Here is an 18,118-nt window from a genome sequence, read left to right as displayed (position 1 = left end):
ACAGAACAAAGTTATAACAAAGTTACCAATGAGCTAAGAATAGGATTTATTATGTAGCTGTTCAAGAGATTTTTCTGTCTTTGCATTAAAAGAAATAAAGTATCTTTGTCATTTTCATATTAAGAATTTAAAAAAAAAAATTGAAAAATATAATTCATTTAAATAATCTAGTATATGTTTGCAGAAAAAAATATACTGAATTCCTTGAATTTTCATTGAATAATCAACTAGAAATATGTCCATGGGACATGAATGCCCCGCCAAGGGTATATTAGTAATGTAACATTTTAACACAAATTGAGAAAAGTGAGGTCAAGGTCAAAGGAAAGGTCAAGGTCAAAAATTCTTGATGCAGTTGAAAAGGTTACATCAGTATGTATTAGCATATGAAGTTTGATAAAAATATTATGAATGGTTTCTTTAAAACTGAGCTTAACACTAATTTAAGAAAAGTGAGGTCAAGTTCAAAGGAAAGGTCAAGGTCAAAAAATATTGCTGCAGTTGAATAGTTCTCATCAGTATGTATCAGCATATGAAGTTTGACACTAATTTAAGAAAAGTGAGGTCAAGGTCAAAGGAAAGGTCAAGGTCAAAAAATGTTGATGCAGTTGAATAGCTCTCATCAGTATATATCAGCATATGAAGTTTGATAACACTATCTTGAATGGTATCTTTAAAACTGAGCTAAAAACTTATTTAAGAAAAGTGAGGCAAGGTCAAAGGAAAGGTCAAGGTAAAAAATATTGATACAGTTGAATAGCTTTCATCAGTATTAGGGCTGCCACGATTAACCGAAATGTCGGTTAACCGCGAATCAAGATTTTTCGGTTTGATTCAGTACGTTTTTCCCCGATTTTGATTCAATTCAGGTTTGATTTTTTCACACTAACATCCGCTGTTGTTAGGTGCATTCTGATTAGTTTATCAGGAGAAATGATGGCAAATCATGTTAATGTAAACAAAAAAACCCAACAAAACCACGAAAATGGCCGTGAAGAAATCGGCGGGGGACTACTAGAGAGAATGTTCTATCGTTAAAATGATACATTCCATGTCCCGAGACACAGTTAGATTATTCTACCTAGGGGACTACTTCCATTTTCTACAGAGAGATGGCACAGAAGATTATTGCATTTAGGCCACACTTATCAGCCACGCACTTTTGAATTTAGAGGACCTGACAAAGTACAGCGAAATTTTGTATTTCTTTTTAAAATTGACATCGTTTTTGAATGTGAAATTAATTATTGACTGTATTGTTACGACAGAAATGTGTTTCGGCAGTTTGTAATCGTATTGGTGAATTAAAAATTTAAATCACATCAGACCCAACCGTAATTTCTATTGTGTATATTGTTTCTATAGCTTTTGTAAGCAAATCACCAAATTGTTATGTTTAGCGTATGCAATCATGGAAGTTTTGTTTGAAAGATATGTATGCATCTTTTTTCTTTTCAAACTATTGACCAGTATTTTAACAATTTGATTTCAGACATTTGATTCTTTGTTTGTATTTTGTAATTAGAACAGTAGGTATTTCCTTTGTTTTCTTGGCTTTACATTTCATATTATCCTAATAAATCTAATAAAAGTGTGTTTCATTATTTATTTTTAATCATCAAACATTACAAATTTTGTATAAAAATAGAAAAGGTTCTGTTTCTTATAATCGAATCGAAATTATTCGAAAATCGAGGTTTTTGTTTGAACCGAATCGATTCGAAAATTTTCTGATTCGTGGCAGCCCTAATCAGTATGTATAAGCGTATGAAGTTTGTTAAAAATATCTTGAATGGTTTCATTAAAACTGAGCTAAACACTAATTTAAGAAAAGTGAGGTCAAGGTCAAAAGAAAGGTCAAGGTCAAAAAATGTTGATGCAGTTGAATAGTTTACATCAGTATGTATCAACATATGAAGTTTGATTTACACTATCTTGAATGGTATCTTTAAAACTGAGCTATACACTAATTTAAGAAAAGTGAGGTCAAGGTCAAAGGAAAGGTCAAGGTCAAAAAATGTTGATGCAGTTGAATAGCTTACATCAGTATGTGTCAACATATGAAGTTTGATTACATTATCTTGTATGGTATCTTTAAAACTGAGCTAAACACTAATTTAAGAAAAGTGAGGTCAAGGTCAAAGGAAAGGTCAAAGTCAAAAAATGTTGATGCAGTTGCATCGCTCTCATCAATATCTATCAGCATATGAAGTTTGATAAAAATATCTTGGATAGTTTCTTTGAAACTGAGCTTTGAACAGAGCTAAACGCAAAGTGTGATGGAAGGACAGATGGAAGGATGGAAGACGGACATGACAAACACTATATGCCCCAGCCATATTCATGGTGGGGCATAAAAATAAACTAATATCATGTATACACCACACTATTAAACATGAATATAAAAATTGATGTGTTATGTCAATAATTCGTTACAATCTGCACATATGAATTTATTTCATAAGCTTGAACTCTTGTTAACAAAACACGACTTTTATAAACACAGGTATTTGCTTTATGCAGTGTTACAACGCACTTTGAAAAATTACGCACTTTGAAAAAAAATTTCAAAGTGCGTTAATTTTGGGACAACGTTAACGCACTTTGAAAAAAAATATTTCTTTTCAAAGTGCGTTAATATCGACCATATTAACGCACTTTGAAAAAAAAAATGTGCACGGCTTGGTCAATATTCTTGCAAATTTTAGGTATGATAAATAATTATTTGAACCTGGTTGGATAACTTTTCGGTGTTGACGTCAGGATCTGAGACATAGACGTTTTAAATATATTTTTAGGAGTTGTCTTGTTTCCAAAGGTTCTCGTAACTGTTTTAAAAGGGAAATGGGTCTTAAAAATAATGGAGGAATGATTGTTTAATAGCACAGTTTCGTTTCTTTTTTTCTTTTCTTTTTTAAATTTTATCCAGTCTCTAATAAGTTCGGTAGATGTAGGTGTCGATAAGTGACTTAATGCATCGCATTTTTCTTAGGGAAAAGGGAGCAATTATGATTTTTCCACACCATGAAAATTCTCTCTCTCTCTCTCTAACTCTCTCTCTCTCCCTCTCTCTCTCATCTATTTTTCTATCATATCCATCTATCTATCTATTGTGAATATATATGATATATTGGTTGACCCATTTATTTGATAGTAAGAAAATAAACCTTAGCCACATTACTCACTCGACTGAAATTTTTACCTCGTTCACTAGTAACTTTTTCTCAAAAAAGTTATGCAGTCAGATTACTTCTAAATCTGTAATTTGATATCATGAAAACGCTAGACATGTCAAATAGCATGTTTTAATTACCATGTTAATGTATTTTTTTTATCTGAGGAATCATTATGGATACATTTTGAATAAAGGTTGTGCGGCTCTCTTCTTTAATACAATAGGGTGCGTTTTTTTTTTTTTCAGGAAAGCTTATTTCAATTTTTTCATCTATTTTACGTTAACTCAAATTTATTGAGAGAAATAATATCAATGCCATACCAGTTATGTAAATACATATATTTGTGTAGGAAAGACAGATAGTTGGGCTGAGGGACTTTCTACCTGTCTTCTCTTTGTTCTCGATGAGGGTTGATCAATTCATCAGTTTTTCGGAAGAAATATTACAAATTAATGCTATCTATTATTAAAATATAAGTCCAAAATTTTTATTTTATACGTATTTTTTCAAAGTGCGTTAAGTGCCTCCATGGTAAAAATGTTGATGTACACTCTTAAAGCACTTTGAAAAAAATTTTCAAAGTGCGTTGATTTTGTCCAAAATTTAACGCACTTTGAAAATTTTTTTCAAAGTACATAATTTTTTCAAAGTGCGTTGCCACAATGCAGGTATGCTTTAACCATGTTTTACGGTATTTCTATGGAGGATTAGAGACCAGCTATCCCTTTAGATACAAAATGCTATACCTGGTGACATTTTAATCCTCTGTTTCAACATTCTCAGCTTCTGACACTGCCTCTAACACATTATGCAAATTATCCCACGTTTCCAACTATCGTTGATGCCCTGGCATACTCTACTAACTAGACAGTGATTCCTTAATTAATCACTGTGCTCAGTGAAAGACACTTTCCTAATCATGGTTGACTATAGCATTCCCTAATCTAGCTTTACCTGTTTTGATTTTTTTGTTTTTACCTTCATGATATATAAAACCTATACCCACTTTCATAATAACCATTCTCCAATGATAATGGCAATGGCCTTGACCTCTCTGATCTGTTGATACTGACCTTGACCTCTCTGTACTGACCTGTTTAACAATGACCTTGACCTCTGTACTGACCTGTTTAACACTGGCCTTGACCCCTCTGTACTGACCTGTTTAACAATGACCTTGACCTCTCTTTACTTACCTGTTTAACAATGGCCTTGAATGCTGTGAAAGCCTCCTCTCTGTATACATTGACAAAATTAAAGCGACTTTTCCTGAGCATTCCAAACACAAGGGAGGCAATCTTCTCCTGAAAAATCCAAGACATAAAATATGACCCAGTATTGATAAAACAGCTTGGGCCATCTACAAAAAATTTTGTTTGCCCTCTCCCAGTCGACTGCCTAAAATGGCCCAACTCAAAACTTTTTTTTACCTCCAGGAAACGATATTTTTTCTGACTAGTAGAGCTAAAAAAAAAAAGATTGCCTGTTGCATATAATTTTGAAATTTTTGGTCTGATAAGGTAAAGTTGTTTTTTGGTTAACAGATATGTTATTTGACCAAGACCTACCTCCTCCAACAAAGGTTCCTTGACTGTGACAGGACGATTGAGGTCAGCAAACATACACTTAGCCAAATCCTCTTGAAACATTTTCTCTATGACATTCTCAAGTTCTGCCAGCTGGGAACTAAGGTGTCTACAAACATACATCCAAATTATATATGACAGGGCCTCAAGTAGGAATATGTCTATGGTCATATTAGGTAAACTGTACATGTACGAGGGGTTATCATAAAGTTCGTAGACTGATGCGATAAAATTAATACTAAGTAGTCTGTACTTACAAAGTTTATAAAAAAAATATAAAACAACAAAAGTTAAAGAAGTGTTGAAAGTTTTAGCTTGATACAATGATAATTTGCCAAATTATCATAAAATTAAAAAAGACATTATATGAACATTCGGCGCTGCCGCCATTTAGTTTCATGACGTCAGAAGACGTAATTGTTTCTCAATGTCCGCTCCCTCTTATCTTGATGAGGTTCCATGGAGTTCAGTAAAGACTTAAACCCGTCTTGTTTATAAAACAACTTTACAATGTCATGAATAGTTGAAGCTGATTTCAATGTATATAATATTGTAAATGGATGTATACATAGTGAAAGATTCTCACCTGATTTTAACAGCATAATTTGCTTGTCGGTGTTCAATATCTATCACACATGATCAACGTCACTTTTCCATGTGCCAAACTATGAACACCCTGACAACAAATCGACATTAACTGTGCATTTCTCATCTTTCTAAATCTTTTTTCCTGCATTTAAAAACAAGTACTCTGGATGCATTTTATTTTTCTGTAGACTGTTTAAACATTTCCTAGGTCTATGCCAGTTTTTCCAGGGGGGAAACTTTATATAATGTTGGAAAAAGAAACTGCCTCCCCCTTTTTAACACCATTACAGACCTTTAATTGTTCGGACATTTCATATAAAATTTATGATAAAATTTCATAGAACTTAAAAATGGGGTAAAAATTTGAAATTTTACGGAACAATTGTGTCATACCATATGAGTGAATTAACGTGATTTCTGGATGACAAATGCTCATATCAAAATAGTTTTTTCTCAGTTACAGTTAGGTAGAAAAAACGTCATCTTCAAGGTTGCGCTGCCTGGACATACCACTGCTTACAAAAACATCAACACTTTATTAAAAAATAAAACCTTTGAGTTATAGTTTATTATGTAGATAGAACTAGGAAAGATGATGCTATTCAAATGTTTCAAAATTCCCTGATGTACTTAAGCGGTTTTAATTCTACGATGCTAGTCCACGAACTTTTTGATTACCAATCTATGTTTGCAGTATAAGAATTTTATGCATCACAAAAACATGGTAAATATACTGAATAAAAATTAAATCTTTTCATCTGGGTCATTTATATATCAAAGTTGTACACTGTAGCATAATATAAAAAAGTTATTGGTATGAAAATTGTACATTGATAAATGATGTAAAGTTAAATTAAAATGGTGTAGTATTTCTGGTGACAACGTCTGACTTTGCTATAAACGGTCTATGTATTTCATTTTACATTTTCACCATTTTACTGTATATAGTATATAATTTCCATTTCTCCTTGTTTTCTCTGTGATAACTCTTTGAAAGTTAGGAGAGTTGGTTTCTTGATCATTCCAACGGAATGCAAATTTCACCAAGCGAAAGGTCAGGAGCTAAGAAGGCCTAATATGCATGTAATTCTCGTGCGGCTGTCTTTGTGTCTGACTCTAAGGAGGCCTAATATGCATGTAATTCTCGTGTGGCTGTCTTTGTGTTTGACGTCAGTGGGCGGGAACTATTGAAATTGACATGCGAGGCCTCGTGTAATTTAAATCTATTAGTTTACATTTTTAAAATTTAAATTTACAATTTTATTTCACAATGGAATGGAAATATAAGGAATCTTTGTCTAGTTAGTAGAGTATGCCTGGGACATCAACGAGAGTTGGAAACGTGGGATAATTTATGCATAACGGGCTTCGCCCGTTATGCAAATTATCCCTCGTTTCCAACTATCGTTGATGCCCCGGGCATACTCTACTAACTAGACAAAGATTCCTTAAATATACAGTACCTGAAGCTGTGGACTCCTGCCAGTTCCTGTGTCAGGACTTCTTGAGTGGTAGGTATGAGATCTAATGCACTTACAATCTTTTGAGTGGACAGTAATAGTTGTATGCTATGGTTGGTTGGGTTTAGTGGACCGTAGACATCAACTTTAGCTGTGTGCAAATAATGAATGGACTTGATTGAATAAAGACTTAGTGATACCAACTCAAACTTCAGTAGTGCTATTAAAAAACTAATTTTTTTAAACAAATCTTTCTGTCTATTATTTAAGAGTCCATATACGTATACTACAGGCATATTTTGTTGGCCCTTATACCTGTAAATAGAAATTATCATGAAGTTTGACATAATAAGCCCTGGTCTGGGACAGCTTGATTATCTTAAGTGACCCCGGGGTCAAGAGTTCATCAATGCTGTGGATCTTGTACCTGGTAGCAAAACAAAAACATATTCTAAGAGCTCTGACAGCTAAAATCTTGACAAAAACCATATTATAGAACTTTATAATCAGACTGGATTGTCAAGATCTTATGACAGAAATTTATTTTTTATGGTTTTATTATTGATGATGAACTAAAACGTATATTCTTCCTTTCAAGAAAAAAAAATTGACTTAGAAAAAGAAATGTCCATTTTGCTTGTACATGTACCGGCGCCAGCTCAGTTGTTTGATGGTCTGACATGTCTTCAGCATGTTGTCCTGTAGAATGTCATGTAATGAAACGGCTTGGAAGAAGACATCAGATTTGGTAGAAATCTGTTTTGCTATGTGAACCTCCACAATATCAAGGTAATGACTCAACTGGAAAAAATACAAAACCTTACCAAAAAAGCAATCTGTCATGGTAAACAAATAAATGGGAAAATATTGATAGATTTTAATTCCAAAAATACAATTTCTTTTATGATTTTCAGGAAATGTGCCTTGAAATAGATTTATTCTACAAGTGCTCCTTTTCCTATGGAATTTAACCAGCTGACCCCTGATTTTATAAATAAAGAATCATAGCATGTAATTTGCTGTCAAGGTGGATTCACAACTAGAATGAAGAATCTGGTTTCTGTAACTTGAGATGATATTGCTAGACTGGTTAACTTGGTTAAGAACACTGCTGGTTTTTTTTTTTTTTTTACCTTCTCTTGTTGAAGTTTGGAGAACTGGGATGATCCTCCATTTTTCTTGCACTCCTCCACCTGTGACCATGGAAACACAGCATTGAATGTTCCGATATCCAGGTCAAAGTTCGATAGCATGAACAACTACAATGAAATATATGGAGATAACGAACAGTATTCAAGCTTAAAAGTCCATTAAACAATACAAAATAGGAGCAGAGCAAACACGGACTCCAAACATCAGAGGTGGGATCAGGTGCCATGGAGAAGTGAGCATCCCCTGCCGACCGGTCACACCCGCCGTGTGCTCCTTGTCATGATCGGGAAATAACGGAAAAATCTGTTGACAATTCAGTGTGTATATAATGGCCTAACAATTAGTATGAAAAACGTCAGTCAGCATTTGACTCAATGATAAATTGTATTTGCTGACAAGGTCACTGTATCGACCATAGAACTTACGAAATGATGACTTTAAACGAGACAGCTGATATTCTTGTTTCATCAACTTATTTGTCAATAATTTACCTCGTTTTAGAAATTGTACATACGTAGAGCATGCTCTTGCGTATCGAATCAACTGAGAGATATATACCCCGTATGCAGGTGATGAAGGTATATTGCTGCATAAGTAAGGGAAGTTGACGATTGAAAAGTTAAAGTCATCACGTTTATCATAAAGCTTGGTTGTTAGATTACCATTAACGTCTTTTTTCAAGTAAAATATCCAAATATGAAACAGATGTGTCAGACTCTGTGGTATCTTTTATCTCAAGTTCACCAGGATATATCGTATCGACATAAGAATGGAAATAGCCATTGTTAATTGACAATACGTCGTCGATATATCTAAATGTCGAGTTGAAGGCCACAGCAAGTGTTTTCTTCTTTTCACGTACAAGATTTTGGACAAATTCTGCTTCATATGAATACAAAAAAAGGTCTGCTAATAATGGGGCGCAATACAAGATATGACAGAACAATGAAACACTACATCTATACTGACGGCTAGCTACAATATAGAGGAAATCAAGTCATTTATTGAATATTTTTAAAAATTACTATATGTATATCTTATTCGAAGTAGTAGTTTAATTACCAATCTAGGTTACAGTAGAGTAACAGCTGATTTACAGCATTTTTTCATTTACAAGTTTACAGTAAAGTAACAACTGACTTACAGCATTATATCATTTACAAGTTTACTAAGAATCCCTATTGTGGCCCCAACTTGGTCAAGATTTGAATAAATTTGAATCAAAACTTCTTGTGGATGCTTACATGACTGTTAAAATTCCATGCACTTTAGTTGTGCTCCTTCCATTCTTGGAAAGATTGTTAAAGATTTTTTTAACAAGGGCAAGGGCTTTATTCGAACTTTCATTTTCTAATCAGGCATTGTGCAAAGTTTGGTAAAATTGGCCTTGTGGTATTGAAGTCAAAAATGTGATATGTTTACAGACATATACATGGACTTCTAGACAACCTGATGACAAACTTTGATTAGAAAAGCAAAAGAAATTTGAGTCTTTGATTCAGATGAGCTGAATATCTTGTATGCTCTAAGCATATTGATAAAATAGCTATGTGGTATGGAAATGATAAACCCATCAATATACCGTAGAAATGATAAACTCACCCATTTGTTGTAGAAATGATAAACTCACCCATTTGTTGTAGAAATGATAAACTCACCCATTTGTTGTAGAAATGATAAACTCACACATTTATTGTAGAAATGATAAACTCACGCATTTGTTGTAGGTGAATAACGTGTATCTCATGGACTCTTGATTTTTTAAAACTTTTTTAATCTTGATTTGGCATCTGAATCACTCTTCCTAATTGCCTTACCAGTAAAACAGACTTTAAAGGGCCTAATGAAAATTAAAGAATTAAATTTAAATCCTCAACATCATGATTATCTCCATTTTCATTGACTTTACAAAAACTATTACTGTTAAGAGAATTCAAGAGTATCAAAGATTATTCAAGATTGTTAATTAGGGACTGCCTAGTTTTGTGAATTACATGTACATGATAATAATGGTCTACATGGAGCTAAGACTCACTTTGAAGAGGTCTACAAGTCTAGACAACAGATCTGATGCTGCTGATGGAATGTCATTCACACACTGACAATACTCCACCATCATCTTCAACAGTATCAGCACCGTCCTGTAAACAATCATTTATACTGTAAATAAACATTACCTATACTGTAAACAAATCAACCCCATCTGTTCTGTAAACAAGTAAACATCATCTATACTGTAAGTAAATAATTTAAAACATCTTCTATACATAGTACTTTGAGTAGATAAAAATCAATTATCATCAATTGCAGGTAACTGTGCTGTGTTTGAAAAAAACAGGACCATATTTGCATAAGCCTACATACTTATGAAATTGAAGATGTTAATTACTGATACAAACAGAAGTATCATATACATCTTGTTAATTACCACCCCTTCCAACAATCTATTCTGGCATCATCTGCACTAGGATTTGCATCTCAAGCTAAAAACAAAAAAGGATAAAATTTCTCTTGTTTTAAAAAAATGTATTCATTCATCATGTATTCTTTTTGATTTAATTTAGCAATTCCGTACTATAATTTTCAGACCATTCTTTCATCTTTTTACTTCTTTCTTTCTTTTGCTTCCATAACTCTAATTAATATGATTATTCTTAGGATCCAACACACAATTACAATAAAATACAAGAGGCCCATGGGCCACATCGCTCACCTGAGTAACTTTGGCCATGCTGTTCTTTACCAGATTTCCCCCCTTGTAATACCTATTGTGGTCCCGCCCTACCCTCAGGGGTCATGATTTGAACAATTTAGAATCTACACTACCCCGGGATGCTTCCAAATAAGTTTCAGCTTTTCTGGTCCAGTGGTTCTTGAAAAGAAGATTTTTAAAAATTTTTCTTATATATTTCAATGTAAAACTTGGATTCCCTATTGTGTTCAACCCTACCCCCGGGGGTTCATGATTTGAACAGTGGATGCTTCCACTTAAGTTTCAGTTTTTCTGGCCCAGTGGTTCTTGAGAAGAAGATTTTAAAAGATTTTTCCTATATATTTCAATGTAAAACTTGGATTCACTATTGTGGCTCCGCCCTACCCCCAGGGGTCATGATTTGAACAATTTAGATTCTACACTACCCCAGGATGCTTCCACATAAGTTTCAGTTTTTCTGGCCCAGTTGTTCTTGAGAAGAAGATTTTTAAAGATTTTTCTTATATATTTCAATGTAAAACTTGGATTCATTATTGTGGCCCCGCCCTACCCCCGGGGTCATGATTTGAATAATTTAAAATCTACACTACCCGGGGATGCTTCCACATAAGTTTCAGCTTTCCTGGCCTAAGGTTCCTGAGAAGAAGATTTTCAAAGATTTTTCCTATGTAAAACTTGGATTCCCTATTGTGGCCCCGCCCTTCAACCAGGGGTCATGATTTGAACAATTTAGAATCTACACTACTCCAGGATGCTTCAATATAAGTTTCAGTTTTTCTGGCCCAGTGGTTCTTGAGAAGAAGATTTTTTAAGATTTTTTCCTATATATTTCAATGTAAAACTTGGATTCCCTATTGTGGCCCCACCCTACCCCCGGGGGTCATGATTTTAACAATTTAGATTCTACACTACCCCAGGATGCTTCCATAGAAGTTTCAGTATTTCTGGCCTAGTGGTTCTTGAGGAGAAGATTTTTAAAGATTTTTCTTTTAAATTTCAATGTAAAACTTGGATTCCCTATTGTGGCCCCGCCCTACCCCCGGGGGTCATGATTTTAACAATTTAGAATTTACACTATCCCAGGATGCTTCCACGTAAGTTTCAGCTTTTCTGGCTCAGTGGTTCTTGAGAAGAAGATTTTTTAATGACCCCACCATATTTTTGTCTTTTCTTGATTATCTCCCCTTGTAAGGGGACTTGGCCCTTTATTTTAACAATTTACACTCCCCTTCACCCAAGGATACTTTGTACCAAGTTTGGTTAAAATTGGCCCAGTGGTTCTTGAGAAGAAGTTGAAAATGTGAAAAGTTTACAGACGGACGGACAGACGGACGGACAACGGGTGATCAGAAAAGCTCACTTGAGCTTTCAGCTCAGGTGAGCTAATAACACTAACAAATTAATATTAATGATCCTGGTTTAATGATCCTGGTTTATGTAAATTAGAAAATACGTAAATATTCAAAGCAATGGACACATCTTTGCCCTGGCTACAATGACCTTGACACATTGATCATGGGCGTGGTCACACACAGCACACATTTCATTGAGATTGGTCTGGACAGTGACATACTCAGTCTTGGTGATCATTACATCAGCTGCCTCTTCACTCCTGGATTATGTCAAAAATTTACAAGCACCAATTCTGAAGAATTTTTCTAAATTACAAACTTTGGTTTTAATAATTTAAGGAAATTTGATTTTTAAATTAACATTTTTACCTGGTATACATGATATATGCATGCATTCATAACTCTCTTTCATACTGCTTTTAGTTTATCCATCTTCAAACTAGAGGTGCTGTGGATACACAGTGATACATTTTTTATACATTTCTTGCTACATGTGTTCTCCAGTTTGTTTTCACTAAACAATACATGTACTCCTAATGATTTTTCTCTAATTTGGATACTTCTTTCCATCATCCTAATAACAGTTAGTGAGTGAGTGACATGCACAGCACAACCACACCACTTCTAACCTTTAATCTTTACACAGAGACTTCCAATGTCAGTGTTTTTTATAATGTCAATTATGGCATCATAACATTTATAAGAAAGAAAAATGTCTCCAAATTCATTCCAAGGAGTTACTTCAGATACAAATCTCATGAAAAGCAGAAAGGTAGAAATGACAAACATTAATTGTTAATAAATAATTTTTATTATTTGTACAAACATTACTGACACATTTTTGCTTCAGAAATCACAGACATGAGAGAATAAACTGTCTCATAAAATGCATACGAATAAAAAGTTTGGTTTCTCTAAAAATGCCATTATGATAACTTAGAACATGTTTATATGAGAGAGTGAGTTCTCTCCCCTTCAGTGACCAGTGTCTTATTATTGCACACAGAGAAATAATGACAATATCTGACTGAAGAGGGCACTGTCACCTTACGTCCCATACATCGTTCATGTCCTGTGCTAAACTCTCCAACCCTCGTAAAGTTTTAAATGTTCCCGAATAGAACGCTAAGTCGGACATCACCAGTCTGAAATCAGAACGATAGCTTCTTGTTAAGGATTAAGCTACATAGAGGTGTGCAAATTTTATGTTCATTGACTGAAATAAAGGGACATAACATGGTAAAAAACAATAAAATCATAATAATTGATGAACAGTGTTAGAATGCTGTTCACATGTGCATGTAATACTCATTTAATCTAAAGAATGTGATTCTCACAAAGTGACAATTAGTGAAAATTAGCTTTACATGCAAAATCAACGGAGATTAACAAATATTTTGCTGAGGTCAATACTTGACCTACAATTCAGAAAGCTTCAAAACCTATACAACTCTATAAAGACAGTACATGGATATTTACATGTATACAAGACAATGTCTCCAGTCCTATTCAGAATATTATGATAATATGCTAGTCTAGTTCTGTCTAAAGAGTGTATTCATTGAAAGAAGACATTTACCCATGTTGAGGTAGGTCAGATATTTACCCATGTTGAGGTCAGAATATTTACGCATTTTGGGGTCAGATAGTTACCCATGCTAAGGCGAGATATTTACTCATGTTGAAGTCGGATATTTACCCATGTTGAGGTCAGATATTCACCCATGTTGAGGTCAGATATTTACCCATGTTGAGGTCAGATATATATCCATGTTGATATCAGATATTCACCCATGTTGAGGTCAGATATTCACCCATGTTGAGGTCAGATATTTACTCATGTTGATAACAGATATTTACCCATGTTGAGGTCAGATATTTACCAATGTTGATATCAGATATTTACCCATGTTGAGGTCCTCCATTTTTGGAGACTTCTAGTGTAACTAACTGCTGTCTGATCAACTTCTTAAAACAGCTGTTAATCTTGGTAAACAGCTCCTGTAAAACATACAAACAACAAGTGAGAGCTTGTAGTCATGATCATGATTAACTGACATTGTCATTATCTATGAATACAGTCTCTATTCACAAATTCTCAATGATCTGTATTATGCATGCTTACATAGCCAGGTATATACATGTACTGTATAACGGGTTATTTTTACTGCTGTAAATTTTTACAAATTTTGGTTAAATAGGTTTTAATTTTTACGCGTTAATTGTTCACAAATTGAGCATGTCCGTAAAAATTAAAATCATCAGAGGTAAAATTCCAGATCAATAATTATTAGCACTCCCACTTTGAATGCGTTTAGATACAATTTACTGTTTCTGGACAACCCGATGTAAAAAAAAAAAAGAAGAAAAAAAGAAACTGTTCCCGTGATAACGATTCATTAAATAATAATATGTTTGTATCTTTAAAGACCACATGCCCTTCATTTATTCCTGTTTTTTTTTTAACACATTGCTAGTTATCATTATTGTTGCGCACCACGTGCTCATCCTGATTTTACAAGAAACAGACAACTCAAGCCATCATGATTTAATTGACAGTACATGTATTACAGTGTATTAAAAAGTCGAAGTTTTTATTCGAAGCACATAAAACAGGAGGAATGGTCAAAGACCTAAAAAAAACAAGAGGCCCAAGGTCCTTAACGGTCACCTGAGTATAATACAACAATTTAGAAGTTAAATACACTGACAGATGAAGCTTTGTTGCCCTAAAGCAAGAGAAGCAGGAAGATGAGGATCAACAAAATAATTAGTCTAGTATTCCATAACTTAAGTTCTAATCTGTCCCCCACTTAATATTATCACCATGCAGACTATTAACAAACTATTAGTGCTTCTGTACTATTTTTAAACCCATATTAAGACCTCTAGCATTGACCTCTCTTATGGTCTTTGAAGAACTTTTAATAAGATAAGTTATTTTTGTCTAATTTTTATTTATCTATTACTTACAGGATTGCCTGATTATTAAAACTAAGAAAGTACTTTTTGAATTATACAATAAACATTCTTACATAATTATCTTATTCTGTTAATCTTTCAAATACATTATTTACAGTGATTAATTATCAAAGGTGAATGGAAAAGGGGAATAACTTCTCTCAGTAGAATACAAATTAATAGAGCCCTGTCCAGGACCAGATTGCTTAGAAATATTGTCCAGATGTTCAAAAATCTGGTAGAAATACGCTTACTTATATCATTTAAACTTTTACTCACTTTGCTTTCGATATGCCCAGAAGCAGAGAAGAATTTCACAGGTACAATGCATTTTCACTACAGATTCAACAAAGCCTTACCCTAACACCAGAACCCAAGAGCAAAGGTCAAGAAATATACAAATTTGGAAGAGTTACCCTCATCATCATAACTATGGACTTCAAAGAATTAACACTTTTCCACTATATTATCAAAAGCCCCCCCCCCTTCCTCCTTATGCCAGAACCCCTGACCCTAGGACCACAAGATTAAAAAATTCTGTTCGAAGCTCCCATCTTCATCATAGCTAAGCAATTTATTTATCAGCTCAACACTAAGGAGCAGACAGGATTAGTTAATGATTAATTAATAGAATTAATGCATTTTCACTATATAATCAATAGAGCCCCCCTCCCCCCCTCCTCAAGAACCTCAAAAACTGAGGCCATGTATTTAAAAATTTGGAAGAGGCATCCTTGCCTATCATAATCATGCACTTAGTTTGTTTAAATAATCTCCAGTAGCAAAGAAGAAGATTTTCATAGAATCAATGCATTTTCACTATATAATCAATAGAGCCCTGCCCTAACACCGGAACCTCTGACCCTGGGGCCATGAAATTCACAATTTTTAAAAAGGCATCCTTATGCATCATAACCATGCACTTAGTTTGTTTAAATAATCTCCAGTAGCAGAGAAGAAGATTTTCAAAGAATCAATGCATTTTCACTACATAATCAATAGAGCCCCACCCTAACACCAGAACCCCTGACCCTGGGGCCATGAAATTTAAAATTTTTGAAAAGGCATCCTTATGCATCATAACCATGCACTTAGTTTGTTTAAATAATACCCAGGAGCAGAGAAGAAGATTTTCAAAGAATTAATGCATTTTCACTATATAATCTATAGAGCTCTGCCCTAACACCAGAACCCCTGACCCAGGGGCCATGGCTTTCACAATTCTGGAAGGAACCCACCTCCTCATCATAACTATGTACTTAGTTTATCACCTTAATGCCCAGGAGCAGAGGAGAAGATTTTCAAAGAATTAATGCATTTTCACTATATAGTCGATAGAGCCCCACCCTAACACCAGAACCCCTGACCCTGGGGCCATGAATGTCACAATTTTGGAAGAGGCACTCTTGCTCATCATAACTATGTACTTAATACTTTACTTAATACCCAGGGGCAGAGAAGAAGATTTTCAAAGAATTAATGCATTTTCACTATATAATCTATAGAGCCCCGCCCTAACACCAGAACCCCTGACCCTGGGGCCATGAATGTCACAATTTTGAAAGAGGCACTCTTGCTCATCATAACTATGTACTTAGTTACTTTATTTAATACCCAGGAGCAGAGAAGAAGATTTTCAAAGAATTAATGCATTTTCACTATATAATCAATAGAGCCCCGCCCTTACACCAGAACCCCTAACCCGGGGCCATGAATTTCACAATTTTGGAAGAGGCACTCTTGCTCATCATAACTATGTACTTTGTTACCTTATTTAATACCCAGGAGCAGAGAAGAAGATTTTCAAAGAAATAATGCACTTTCACTATATGATCTATATAGCCCCACCCTGGGGCCAGAACCCCTACCCTGGGGCCATGAATTTCACAATTTTGAAAGAGGCACTCTTGCTCACCATAACTATGTACTTAGTTACTTTATTTAATACCCAGGAGCAGAGAAGAAGATTTTCAAAGAATTATTGCATTTTCACTATATAATCAATAGAGCCCCGCCCTTACACCAGAACCCCTGACACAATTTTGGAAGAGGCACTCTTGCTCATCATAACTATGTACTTTGTTACCTTATTTAATACCCAGGAGCAGAGAAGAAGATTTTCAAAGAATAAATGCATTTTCACTATATAATCTAGAGAGCCCCGCCCTAACACCAGAACCCCTGACCCTGGGGCCATGAATTTCACAATTTTGGAAGAGGCACTCTTGCTCATCATAACTATGTACTTAATTACCTTATTTAATACCCAGGAGCAGAGAAGAAGATTTTCAAAGAAATAATGCACTTTCACTATATGATCTATATAGCCCCACCCTGGGGCCAGAACCCCTGACCCTGGGGCCATGAATTTCAAAATTTTGGTAGAGGGCTCAATGCTTATTACAATGATGCCAACAGTTTGACTGCTTGATGTCCAGGAGTAAAGAAGAAGATTTTTAAAGATTGCATTATTTTTGGTGGTTTTAGCCCCACCCCTCAGGCCCCAGGTGGGCAGGGACCATGAAATTCACAATTTTTGTTCCCCTTCACCCATAGATGCTATATGCCAAATTTGGTTGAAATTGGTTAAGCGGTTTCAGAGAAGAAGCTAAAAATGTTCAAATGTTAACGCACGACGCACGCCGACGGACGAGAACGGATAGCAATAGGTCACCTGAGTGACTCAGGTGACCTAAAAAAGGATATAATTGGAAGACCTGTAATAATTAAGTCATTTTCAGAAATTATGCGTCTCGTAAAAATGCTAAATAATAGAGTAACCAGGTGTAATGTTTCAGGTTTTAAAGAAATATAAATTTGCTGCCACCATTTGTAACGTGTAGATTTAACTAGTAGGTACCCATGAGGCACGTTACAATAATGGGTTCGAAGGTACCTGTACAGTCAAGTAAATTGAAATGAAGTGTGATCAATTAAAATATATTAATTTTATTAAACTAATAAATGGAACAATTTACAGAATTTTATATAACGTCCCAGTTCACAGTGTGATGTACAATAATAATAATCACATTCAAATGTCACAGTTGCGCTTTATACTCGGTGAAAGGTGCTACCGTCTTAAGGTGCTAGGTGTTACCGATAGCATTGGAGCAAACTGGTTCTAGGT

At 34.6% G+C, this 18,118-nt stretch overlaps 3 protein-coding genes across 3 annotated transcripts in view; 1 reads left to right on the top strand and 2 right to left on the bottom strand.

Moving 5' to 3' along the window:
* LOC133178251 (vacuolar protein sorting-associated protein 54-like) overlaps nt 1-10,081 on the bottom strand; it is a 39,407-nt gene extending 29,326 nt beyond the window's left edge. Inside the window, 7 exon segments of the mRNA XM_061312995.1 lie at nt 4,314-4,480; nt 4,745-4,871; nt 6,814-6,983; nt 7,126-7,237; nt 7,460-7,611; nt 7,944-8,069; nt 9,998-10,081. Coding sequence (XP_061168979.1) covers nt 4,314-4,480; nt 4,745-4,871; nt 6,814-6,983; nt 7,126-7,237; nt 7,460-7,611; nt 7,944-8,069; nt 9,998-10,081 — 938 coding nt within the window.
* The window catches only part of LOC133177196 (E3 ubiquitin-protein ligase TRIM71-like), a 60,037-nt gene that overhangs the window by 17,742 nt on the left and 24,177 nt on the right, over nt 1-18,118 (top strand). The window lies entirely within an intron of this gene.
* Nucleotides 12,816-18,118, bottom strand: part of LOC133177102 (vacuolar protein sorting-associated protein 54-like) — a 45,405-nt gene continuing 40,102 nt past the window's right edge. The window contains exons 25-26 of the mRNA XM_061312197.1: nt 13,934-14,028; nt 12,816-13,172 (exon numbers count right to left, since the gene is read on the bottom strand). Coding sequence (XP_061168181.1) covers nt 13,070-13,172; nt 13,934-14,028 — 198 coding nt within the window. The 3' untranslated portion in view covers nt 12,816-13,069. The remainder of the gene's footprint in view (nt 13,173-13,933; nt 14,029-18,118) is intronic.

This window comes from Saccostrea echinata, unplaced genomic scaffold, assembly GCF_033153115.1.
Source record: "Saccostrea echinata isolate AGI-Se365-2 ecotype Australia unplaced genomic scaffold, CSIRO_AGI_Sech_v1 ptg000002l, whole genome shotgun sequence".
Lineage (NCBI taxonomy): Eukaryota > Metazoa > Mollusca > Bivalvia > Ostreida > Ostreidae > Saccostrea > Saccostrea echinata.
This window is presented reverse-complemented; position numbering and strand designations above follow the sequence as displayed.